General features: G+C 41.1%; 1 protein-coding gene across 1 annotated transcript in view; it reads right to left on the bottom strand.

The window, feature by feature from the left end:
* The window catches only part of GNS (glucosamine (N-acetyl)-6-sulfatase), a 44,882-nt gene extending 32,812 nt beyond the window's left edge, over positions 1-12,070 (bottom strand). The window contains exons 1-5 of the mRNA XM_004381567.2: positions 11,754-12,070; positions 5,424-5,483; positions 2,620-2,826; positions 741-806; positions 223-321 (exon numbers count right to left, since the gene is read on the bottom strand). Of these exons, the coding sequence (XP_004381624.1) occupies positions 223-321; positions 741-806; positions 2,620-2,826; positions 5,424-5,483; positions 11,754-11,963 (642 nt within the window). The 5' untranslated portion in view covers positions 11,964-12,070. The remainder of the gene's footprint in view (positions 1-222; positions 322-740; positions 807-2,619; positions 2,827-5,423; positions 5,484-11,753) is intronic.
* Between the last annotated feature and the right edge of the window lie 294 nt (positions 12,071-12,364).

The raw sequence follows: 12,364 nt of genomic DNA, 5'->3' as shown, positions 1-12,364 counted from the left end.
GATTTGTTGCTGGAATTTCATGAACATTAGATCTAAGCCTGGCTTATAGACAAAGAAAAACATCTTCATGTGTTTTTAATCAGTTGGAAATATTCTTTGACAGTTAGACCAAGCTATTTATGCATTTACGTTACCCATGTGACCAAGTAAGACTAAAGGTTTTCTACACAGTCTTTAGTCAAACGTGAGCAAACCCTGCCAGGCAGAGCTTCAGTAACTCACCAAAACATCTGTCAGGTAGTCCACACTGTAGTTTTCACCATGCTTCCGTGCCTTCCCATTGATAGAGAGGGTATAATTGTAGTATTTAGAATTCTTCTCCTAGTTAAAAAATAAAAATAGGAAAGTAAAATTTATTACTATCTCAGCACACAAAATAAAAAGTCTGAATCCAGGCTAGCCTCAACTGAACACTGGTTAAACAGTGATAAGATATAAAAAAAAAAGGCAATTACCCAAGTCAATACCGCACTGGATTTTTTAACCAGGGTTTTATTAACTACTAGTAGAGTTTCCATACTTTCTAATTTAAAAGCCAGAAGTAGATCAGGTAGATCAACAAACCGTGATACATCCCAGAAAGGAGTGACTCACAAATCAACAGACTTTCTTTTAAGAAGATAAAACAGCAATGGTAAATATCAAACTAAATATGTCAATATTAGAGTTAAATTATATGGTGAACACATGCTCACCTGTAGGCCTACATATAGTGGTTACTGACTTCAATAATTACTCACCAAGGCATACCAGTAACTCCAGCCGAGAGGAACGTGTTCTAGTCCACCTGCGCCAGGGGCTCCATACTGAAAAGGAAGACAAGCTGGACATTAGAAGTTCCTAAACATGACCTGACCAGGGGGAAAATAAATAAATAAATAACAGGTAATTTTTAGCATATTTTTAGATCAGTGCTTGAAACACAGTAGGTGCTCAATTTTCCTAAATACGTAAACTAGTCAAAAAGTAAAGGACACCATAATTCTAGGAACTTCTAAAGCAGGAGTTGGCAAGCTACAACTGGTGGGTCCATGGCCTGTTCTATATGGCCTCAAGCTAAGGATTTTTTTTTTAACCATTTAAAAATGTAAAAACCAATCAAAAGAAAAATATTTCATGACATGTGAAAGTTATATGAAACTCCAATTTTAGTGACCATAAAAAAAGTTTTATTGGAACACAGCCACACTCATTCATTTACATAATATCTATGGCTGTTTTCATGCTACAACGGCAGAGTTGAGTAGTTGCGACAGGGATGTATGGCCTGCAAAACCTGAAATATTTATTATGTGGACCCTTACAGAAAAAGTTCATATGGCCTATCCCACAGGAACCATCAACTCAACCATTCACCAGGTGAGTACTGAGCTACTGATGGCATAGATTTAATACTCCTTGATTTAACTGACCTTGTGGCTAATAACAGTCAAAATAATCAGACGATGAGCTGTCAAGTCTATTACTTCAGTTATCCTGCTGACGGAATCTACTTTTGGAGTTCAATTTAGCTGATGAGTTGAATAAGTGAAGAGACCACAGAACGACCCTTCATCTCAATAAGATTTAACACTGCCCTCCAAGCAGAATTTAATGCCTGAGAACTGAATTTTTGTACTTTAAAGAATTTCTCTGATTTTATACGTTAGGTGACCTTTAATATGCAAGGTAGTATAAGTTCTCATGACCCACTGCCTCAATCCAGTAACCAAGTATCCATACCTGTTCTTACTTCCCCCAGTTCTTTTCAAACTTGACTCATCTTCCTTTAAACCCATAAAGTTGCAGAATCCCCCAATTATCGGGGGAAAGGAGAGAATTAACAGAAAATTCAGATCAGACATTAAAAATGTCTAGCAACTACAAAGTGGATCAGAAAATGTACATCTTCTCTTTGTCTTGCATCCCCAGTTTTACTGTAAGTGTTAACCCCAAATACTCCCACACACACTATTTCTTTAAACTTGGACTTTTGACTAAAAGCTAAGGCCAATGTGGTGAACTTGGGGCCATGAAATCTGAGGCTGTAATTATTTTCTCGAGTGAGACCCTTGACAGGTCACAATGGGTATCCCTTCATCCAGACTTCGGAAGCATTTGCTTAATGGCCTGAGTGCTCCAGGCTCAGGGTGCTTGTCCTTTCATCAGTGATCTCTCCACATCCTGCCCTCATTTTGCAGGTGAGAAAACGAGTAAAGCACTAAGTTGTTATAATTCAGAAAAGATTCCAGAAATCTGAAGAAAGATTCTAAGAGTAAAAAAAAAAAAAAAAAATTCACTCTGATAAAGAGAAAATGGAAACAAAAGATGAAAGACACATGACAAGCAGAATTTCTGAGGAAAAAAGGGAAGATGTATCAGAAAGCAGTGGTCTTAAGACAACTTTTAAACAAATGCTCTGGTGACTATTTAAAGGAAGAGTACACTACCCAAATCCCGTAAGTGCGTTTTTGTTTAATATATTAGGAAAAAAAAATACACCAAAAATCCTTTAACATAATTTGACTTGATACTAATTAAGAAATGATTAATGTGAATTATATTAATTTACATTTAATAAGCTATTATTTAAAAAAAAAAAAAAAGAGGAGAGAGAAATAATTAGACCACTCAACATACCTCATTTAGGTATTTCCCTGCAAAAAAGGTTTGATAACCACACACTGAACTGAGGATTGCTGGGAAAGTATTTGGTTCTTGGATCTTCTGCCAAGAGTTACTACTGCAGTTTCCCTCTAAGGTGTTGTTAACAACGTGATGATTATGTGGGTACTTCCCCGTCAGGATACTGGCTCGGCTGGGGCAGCAAAGAGCAGTCGGCACATACTACAAAGGGAACATAAGAAAAAAGACAGTTACACAAGGAAGATGGATTTCTCATCATTTCTGAAGAGAATAAAGAAAGCTGCTCAACACTATAAAACTTGGAATTTTAATTTTTCCACGGACTAGAGATTTTCGTTACATGACACACACTTCAGAGCTGCTTTATGTCATGTAACGGACATAATAAAGCTGATAAAACAAGCGGAGGGAACAGATTTCTTTTTCAACTGGTTTCCATCCGCAGGAAAACATAACAGTAATTCTAATCTCATCCCCCTGGAGAAATAATATTTATAGCAAGCGGCACAGAATGGCGGGAGCTGGGTCTTAACCAAAGGTAAAGAAAACTACTTGAATTTGATGTAACTGAAAAACAGAGGTTCATTTCAGGCCGATGTAGCTTTATACATCTCCTGTATTACTTAATACCCTGGACATAGATTCTTTTTTTCCTACTCTATGTTTCTATTACCTACTGTTATCAATGACTTTCCCCATTCTACTAAATAATATTTGCACAGGTCTTAATACACATCACCAAGCCACTTTCCAGAAAAGTTAATACTAGCTTACACTCTCACCAGCAAAAAAATGAATGCCCTTCTGGCATACCTTTGCAAAACTAGATGCTATCTCCTTTAAATAATCAGGACTTTTTTTCCCTTTCAAATGGGATTTTGTATTTTTAAATATTGCTGAGGATGAACGATCTCCATACATGTGTACTGACCAACTGTGCTTATGTGAATTGTCTATTCATATGCCTTGCCCGTTTTTCCTCCTGGGCTGTTGGCTTCTTGTTACATAAGATTTGAGTTAACGAAGGACTCAGTTATGTTATAAATACTTCCCATTTTTTACTTTCGCCTTTAATTTTGTTAGATGTTTCACTTTCTGTAATCTTTACATTGGCAGCTCTCTTATTTCCCTTTCTGTTTCTGTTCTATTTTATGGCCAGCAGTACACTGTTTTTTGTATTTTCACATTGCATTTAAGTATCTGGTAGGGCAATTTCTTCCTTTTAAAAAATTACCTTGATTGTTCTTACCTACTTATCATTCCAGGTTAACTTTTGGTATCACTGAAGTGTGTCTAGGAAAATCTTGTTGAGATTCTGATAAAAATAAACATTCTATAATGTTGTGTCTTCCCACAGAAAATGATGTGCATATCTACTTAAGTACTTCCATTATGTCACTCGGTAACTTCTGTAACTTTATTTACATAGTTACTAACCATTTTTTGCCACCATCGGCTATTCTTAGAATTGAAATTTTGCTGCTATTATAAATGGAATCTTCTCGCCTGCCCTTTTATTTCTCTAACTGGTTACATGGAAGAAAGTTATTAATTTTTATTTTTTCATTTTTACAAAACTGAATTCTATTAACTTAAAAAGTTTTCCAAAAATTCTCCTGTGTTTTTTAGGCAGAAAATCCAAACAAGTGGAAATAAAAATTTTGTCTTTTTTCCAATAGGTTTACTTGTTTCCATGAGCCTTATGGCAATGACTAGACTTTCCAGGACGACATTAATGAGAGGTGTTAGGCCCTTCTCTTGTCCCTAACAGCCACACCCCTGGTTTTTCATTTTAAGTATGAGATGTGTCATTTCGTTTGAAATATTCTTCATAGTAAGGATACAGTCTTCTACCAGTTTAATAAGTTACCAGGAAAAGATACCAAATTTTCAGAGGGCTTTCAAGCATCTATTAAGATGATCAACTGCTTTTCCTTTTTTCAGTTATTGATGTCATATTGGTAGACAATTATCAACATTACTATATGACTGTAAGTCAGCCACTGATATAAGTGTGCTTTACATGTATCAACTCACTTAACCTCACAAAAAGCCTGAAGTAGGTACTATTACCTCCATTTACAAATGGGGAAACCAAATGGGCCTGAGAGGTTAAATAACTTGCCCAAGGTCACACAGCTGGAAAAGAAGAAGAGAAAGTATTTGAAACTAGGCAGTCTGGCTCCAGAGTCTGTTTTCTCAAGCACAACACTTTAGTGCTATTCAGTGGGTTTTCTAATATGAAGCTATCTTTCATTCCTAAAATACCAGCTGCATGGTTCCTGAATTTGATTTGCTAATATTTTACTTTGGATCTTTGCATCTATGTTTATACACAAAACTAGTGTGTATGTGTGTGTGTGCATTTTTCTTCTTTTCTCTTTTTTTGGTGGTACTCTGTCAGGCTGTGCTATCAGAGTTAACAAGGCTTTGTAAAGCAACCTGCAAGTTTTTACTATGGAACCATTTACTAAGCGTAAATGTTACTTAATTCTTAAATCTACTTTCATATCTTAAACAGTGAGGCTTTAAATAAATTTTTCTAGTTCTGAGTTGTAGAACAGATTGGCTTAGAAAATACTTGCAATTAATCTTCAATTAGTAAGAAGAAATATTTCAATTAAAAGTAATTTACATCACATTAAGTAAAGTCTTACTTTCAGATCAGGTATTTAACCGGGGGGAAAAAAACAAAATAACATGTAGATTACATTAGGAACCACCCAGAAGACAATGTTTCTTCTTAGACCATAACCACAATTAAAGTTTAAAAAAGTTAAATTAGCTTTAAAACTTACTGCACTGGAGAAAGTCATCCCCATCTCTCCAATGAGGGCCTTGGTTTTCTTCAGGGGTGTCTGTAATTATCAGATAAACAATTTCTTTCAATAAATTAAGACATACAAACCAGAATTTGTTTCTTGCAACCTAATTCCCAAATGAACAGCTCCGTCTGACACTAAGCAGTGGCCAAGAGAGTCCTGTGTGATTCTGGAGATGAACCTAACAGGCTTGGTGCCTCAACTGGATCCCGTATAAAAGTTCAGGGGGGACAGAATGCTTGCAAGAAGGAGAGTCCACAAGTGATAGCATTATTCCGGCAACGCCAATTTCAGTGTAACAAACATGTGGTGCCTTTTTCTTACTTGTCACCAGCCACTTTATGTGGTAGATAGAACATATTGTCTCCATTATTTTTTTTAGAAGCAGGGTTTGGCAAATGATATGGAAAGGAATCTTCCACTCTTTAAAACAGAAGTACAACAAAGCTTGGATTCTGAAAGCCAGACAAGGCCCTGAGGCTCAGAGCCTGACTCAAAAATTAGACCCACAATGATGGAGCTCAGGTGCACACTTCTCGATAGCTCACTGCCTTCTGCACTACACCAGTCACCACCGCAGAGTAAGGACTTGAACCAGGTGGAAAACTGTGTACACAGAACCTGGCCAAGCAAAAGACTAGTCAGAAATCACTTTGTTTTTATCTTTGCTTTCCATCTTTCATTCAAAATCTAATATCCTGACAAGTACAGAGAACAATTACTTGAAAGCCTAGACTGAGGATAAAAGTTTGAAGATGGTCATTTAAATGAGCAAAAGGAACTCTAATAATCTTTATCCAGATTACAAACAGGAAGAATACCACCGAAGAGGCTCATTTTTGTTGTATTAGATGAGTCAATTCATGATGATTCTGAAGTACCTTTGAAATCTGAGACCATCCGAGTTTTAAGTATATCTTGCTGTATAGTGATTCCTTAAAGATTGATCCATACAACTTAGTTAAAAAGAACCTCATTTTCAACACTGTATAAATGATTTTTCCCCACTGTTTTATACAGATAGTGGAAAACCTAAGGAACCCATAAGCTCAAAAGGATGAGACTTCTAATTTATTCAAGAGGAGCTTTGATAATTCCACGGGTAATCCACATCATGTTCCCAAGAGATTCGAGAGATGTGTAAGGTCTTTGCTAACCCTCAAAAGCAAGGCCATCAGCCATGCTCTCCCACAAAAAATTCCTGGGTGCTACTCACAGGAAAAGGGAGTCCTGGGTGGTGCAAAAGGTTAAGCGCTCGACTACTAGCTGAAAGGTTGACAGTTCAAACCCACCCAGGGGTGTCTTGGAAGACAGGTTAGGTGATCTGTTTCTGAAAGGTAACAGCCTTGAAAACCCTACGGGGCAGTTCTACTCTGCATAAATGGGGTCTCCATGAGTTGGAATGAACTCAATGGCAACTAATAACAACCTACAAGAAAAGAACACTGGGCTCAATGAAACACTAGTTTGATGGGGACATTCAAAAAATCAGGACATTCAAAAAAACAGGTGCTGTTGAGCTGATTCCAGCTAATGGTGACCCCATATGTATCAGAGTAGAACTGTGCTCCATAGGGTTTTCAATGGTTGCTTTTTCTGGAAGTAGATTGCCAAGACTTTCTTCTGAGGTGCCTCTGGGTGACCTAAATATCCAATCTTTCAGTTAGCAGCCAAGCATGTTAACTGTCTGCACCACCCTGGGACAGGAAGATCAAAGTGGGAAGTGTAAGTGGAGAAAAAAAGACAGTGGAAGTTTATACAAGTACAACGGTTAATGATCGAATAGGTAAATATGCAAAGCTACTGAAGAATATCTGACTATACTGTGTGGTTATAATGCATTTATTAAATACTTAATGTAGGTCAGGTATTGATCTAGGCAATGGTAGACAAAATACAGAAGGTTGCTGTCCTCATTAACCTTGTACTCATGGGCACTTAAAACAACTGACAGATAAGCAAAAAGAATCATTTCAGGGAGTGATAGCGCTATGAAGAAAATAACACATATGAGACTATAGGTGGCACAAGGGGGAGGGGAGGCTACTATTACAGATGGGTGATCTGGGAAGACCTCTCTCAGGAGGTAACCTCTGGGCTAAGACCCACATGATGAAGAGACTGTCATGCAAAGATCTAGGAGAAGATGTTTCCATCTTGGTGAACAGCAAGCACAAAGGCTGCCAGAGGGAGGAGCAAGGCACATGTGAGGAACAGAAGGGTCAGTGTGGCAGAAGCGGCACAGTAAGTAAGCAGGACAGTGAGGCAAGACAAGCTCGGAGATGCAGGCAGGGGGCAGACGATGCCGGCTTGCACAGGGGATTTTAATCTAAGTAAGAAAGTTTATATTAATAAACATTATCTGTATACTACTAAGGAGCCCTGGTGGCGCAGTGGTTATGCGCTCTGCTGCCAACCAAAAGGTCGGAGGTTTGAAACCACCAGCCACTCTTCAGGAGAAAGATGTAGTAATCCGTTTCTGTAAAGATTTACAGCCTTGGAAACCCTATGGGTAGTTTTACTCGGAATTCACTTGACAGCAGTGGGTTTGGTTTTGGTTTCTATACTACTACTAGTAATACACGACTCATAGTTGAGTTAGTCACTAGCCAACTATGGCAGCAATTCTTAATCTTTTTTAGGCCAAAGACCTCCCTCTCTCCACAAAAAGGATGATACTTACACAAAGTTCTACATGTAAATTAAAGACCCCCATTGGGGTCCCTGAATCTCACCTGAAGAATCTCTGATCTATGGAAGTGATTATGCTGGAGTGGGCATGTATGACATCTAATAAGTCAGTATTATCACAGTATTCTAGAACAGGAGAAATAGCTTGGGGTTCTGGGATAAGACACCTGGCTTTGCCACTTATAAGCTATATGAACTTTGGCCAAGTTACTTGAACTTCTATAAAAATGGCGGAGTGGGGGCATCTGACCGCCTCTAACTTCATGAGGGGGAGAGAGAATCAAGATCAACGGCCCATGGCTGATTCCTATGAGCCGGAGGTCACACATACTGCCTCTCTCCAACCTTTTCACCAATTCTAACACCAGCTGTTCCTCCCATGGCACTCTCTACTGCATTTGATAATTCTTTGCAGTGGCCACAGAGAACTCACAGACCATACGCACGATTAATGAGGTTCATTAGGGAAGTAACAGGTTACAATTCAGGATAAGAAACGACTCAGGATATAGTTCTTCAATCAGGACAGATTCTTTTCAGCCTTGCCCGCAGGCACACCTCTCCCTGGCCCTTGGCCTCTCGGGGCCCCTCAGCCTCTGCCCTGCTCTGGCAAGTGGTACAAAACTGTTTAGCTCTGCCAATAAGTGCCCGGAAGCACCCACTCTGCCAGCAAGCCTCCTGCCTGAAGGCACCCAGCTATCCTGCTCCATGGGCCAGGAAGTCCACCATGCCATCTCCTGGTTCTGCTGCCTCTACTGCTGCTGCTTCTTGCCATCTCCAGTGTTACAGCTCTTTCTCTGTCTCCTCAGTCTAGGAGTTCTGAGCACAGGGATCTCAGGTCCAAAGGAGAGGTTCCACTCCTGGCACTTCCTTCTTGGTGGTCTTGAGGTCTCCCTTTCTGCCTCTGGGATGGTTCATTTTAAGCCTAGCAGGATGGCAAAACTGACCAATCCCCTCATTAAGGTTCCATACACCTTATTTGCATGGTCCCATTCCCACTAGAGCACCAGGCACCTTATTTGCATAGTCCCACCCAATCATTTGGTGGGAGTTACAAGACCATGATGAGAAAGGCCATATAAAAGCAATTCATTGCACCACACCCCCTCTGAGTTTTGAGTGATGTAAACAGTTTGCATTCTACTACAAACTGAAATGTTGGTGGTTCAACCCCACCTAGCAGTGCCACAGAAGAAAGGCCTGGCAATCTGCTTCCATAAAGATTACAGCAAAAAAACCCTATGGAGTTCAGGTCTACTCTGTAACACACAGGGTTGCCATGAGTCAAAATCAAGCTGATGGCAAAAGACTGACAATATCTCCACCAAAGGGCTCTTATGATGACTGAAGCACAGGTGTAAAATACCTCACAACCTGGCTCGCTCCTAGGAGGTTTTCAAATGCTATTGTTATCTTAGATCTTCTCCATCAAATCCTGTTTGACAATTTAAAAAACCAGTTGCCTTTGAATGGATTCTGTATCATGATGACCCTATGTGTTTGACAGTAGGACTGCATTCCACAGGGCTTTCAATGGCTGATTCTTCAGAAGTACATCACCAGGCCTTTCTTCTGAGGAGGCTCTCGTTAGACTCAAACTTCCAACCTTTTCGTTAGCAGTCAAGCGCATTAACCATTTGCACTACCCAGCGACCCCGTTTGACAATTAGTAATAGAATATTCTGAAAATGGTTACAAGAGAACCCAGAATTCTCAAGACAATTAGGAGCATTAAGTTTGACTTATTTCCTCCACTCAATTTTGGTTCCTCTCTCTAGGACAAACACCTACAAGAAAGAATCTGCCACTGGTTTAAAGAACCAAATAAGATTAACATGCTAAAAGAAGAAACCTTAAATATACACAGACGATAGGTTGTTTTCTATGAGAACTGAAAAAACAAAATTCTTATATTTAAGTAATGAACTTTGTTTACAACAAAGACATGCAAGTTTGACCTTTTACTTAAATGCTTTAGTCAATGAATTATCAGTTTGTGACAAATAGCTAGCTTTTTCCGGACTCTTCAAGGACACAAAAGAAAAAAAAGGCATGTTGTGAGAAAGAGTGAAGCACAGCAGTTCGAATAGCAGCAAAACCAAAGTAAAATCCACAAAAAATGAGAGGGTTGGTACAATCAGATTATTAAACAATTAGGAAAAGATGTGACACTCCCTCACTAAATGAGATTCAAGTCTCACTGAAGAAGGGAACTGAAACTAAATGACAATGAGGCATGTGTGGCTGGAAGAAGTGTAGACTCAAAATGCAAATATCTTAATCATCAGCTAGCTAGAAAAGACTCCCACGCTCTAGAACACAGCCCAGGGTAAGAAATACAATTTACTTACCAATCCAGACATATACACATATGGGTATGCTTACCTTTACTACATGTAACACACGGACATTTCCCTACTCTATTCCACAGGAAAGCAAAAATGCTGTAGCTACTCACTAGTCTGATTTCACAATTCACTCATGGGTTGAAACCAGCAGTCTGAAGGACACTGAGCTAGGGTGTTACCACACAGGAAAAGCTCAGAACCTCTTGTCTAAAGTGCGTTCATATCTCAGCATTCAGCTGAAAGCAAAAAGAGAACTAAACAACGCAAGCAATAAAGCACTTGGCAGGATCCAGGACCAGAGAAAGGACCAGGAAAGGTTCTGACGGGACTCTGCCTCAACTACTTATGTGACCTTGGGTAAGCCACCTTCTGAGCCTCTGTGAGTACGGATTAGATGAATGTTCACGGAGGCCATAAATTCCAGAACTCTAAGATAGCAAAAGCAAAATTAACTCTGGTAAAGAATGAAGTCTCATGACAATATTCATCTGATACAAAATGGAACACTGACAGTAGGCAATGCCATCAGCCAGGTGTTTAATGAGGCTAATTGAATTTTCTTGGTTCTTGTGAGAAAAGCACACAGTGAAGAGTTTGGCGTAGTGGTTAAGAGCTTGGCTGTTAACCATAGGGTCGGCAGTTCAAATCCACCAGCCGCTCCTTGGAAACTATATGTGGTAGCTCTACCCTGCCCTAGAGGGTCGCTCTGAGTCAGAATGGACTCGACAGCAACGGGCTTGGGCTACAGATTAGTATACTTTATAAACATCAGGGACAGACGTGATAGCCACAAATGCAGAGGTGGCCTAAGTCCCTCGTAAATGGGGGCTGGATTAGTTGTCTGATCCAAAAGAAAAACCATCAAGGCTTGTGTGCTCTTAGCCGACATCTGCTCCTCCTTGATTCAACCCATCCCCAATGCGTCCACGTTTATCTTGAGATTCGAGAACACACTCCCCTAGCAGCAGCAGGGACCAGACTAGGAACCCTGTGTGGTGTGTGTGGGGTGGGGGTGGGGGTGTGGGGGTGTGGGTGTGTGTGAGACAGAGAGAGAGAGAATACATGAACACCCAGAAGAAACGCGGAAAAATGAACAGGAAATAAAGTCCGGCGGCCCCTCAAGCCTGCGTAAAGGGCCTGGCATTGCAAAACCAAACTAGGGTCAAGGCAGTCAGTTCGGGCAGTGCGGGTGAAGACTGGCAAAGAGCAAGAAACCAGAGAGTCAGTCCTGAATATGAAAGGGGCGGGGCAGAAATAGACGAGTTACCATGCCGCCGAGCACTTCGTCCTGGTCGTCTGTGAGAAGGAGCACCACATTGGGTCTCCGAGAGCTCGCTGCCGCCCCGGAGACCCCCAGGCAGCTGCCCTGGAACAGCAGCAGCAGCAGCAGCAGCGCTGGGTTGCAGCCACTGCAGGCAGGTAAGCGACGGAAACTGCCCCGCCAGGGCCCACCTGGGGCCAGAAGCAGGCGCCGCATGGCGGACAGAGCGCCAGGGGACTCCGGGACCGGTGGAGGGACGCGCAGGTGGCGGGAGGGCGAGAAGTTGATAAGCAGCAAGAAGAGAAGCCTGTGCAGTGAAGGCCGGGGTTTGGGGGGAGGGTAAGGTGTCAGGCGTTTTCGCCTTAGGCGCGATCACATGATCCGGGACAGGGGGCGGAGCACGCCGTGCGGTCACGTGACGGGCGGTGGCGGATTAGGCCGGGCGGGGCGTGGCTGCGGGCGGAAAGGGAGCGGAGGGAGGGCGGGAGCAACGGCAAGGGAAATCCGGAAAGTGACAGAAAAGCGGGGAACGAGTGGGATGAGAGGGAGACTCAGGCTTGCTTCAGGCTGAAGCTCTGCTTGGGTTCTGGTAGGACCTATTTCTGAGCATTTGATGG

The sequence above is a fragment of the Trichechus manatus genome, unplaced genomic scaffold (assembly GCF_000243295.1).
Source record: "Trichechus manatus latirostris isolate Lorelei unplaced genomic scaffold, TriManLat1.0 scaffold00086, whole genome shotgun sequence".
NCBI lineage: Eukaryota > Metazoa > Chordata > Mammalia > Sirenia > Trichechidae > Trichechus > Trichechus manatus.
The sequence above is the reverse complement of the archived record's forward strand: the minus strand, read 5'-3'. Positions and strand labels throughout refer to the sequence as shown.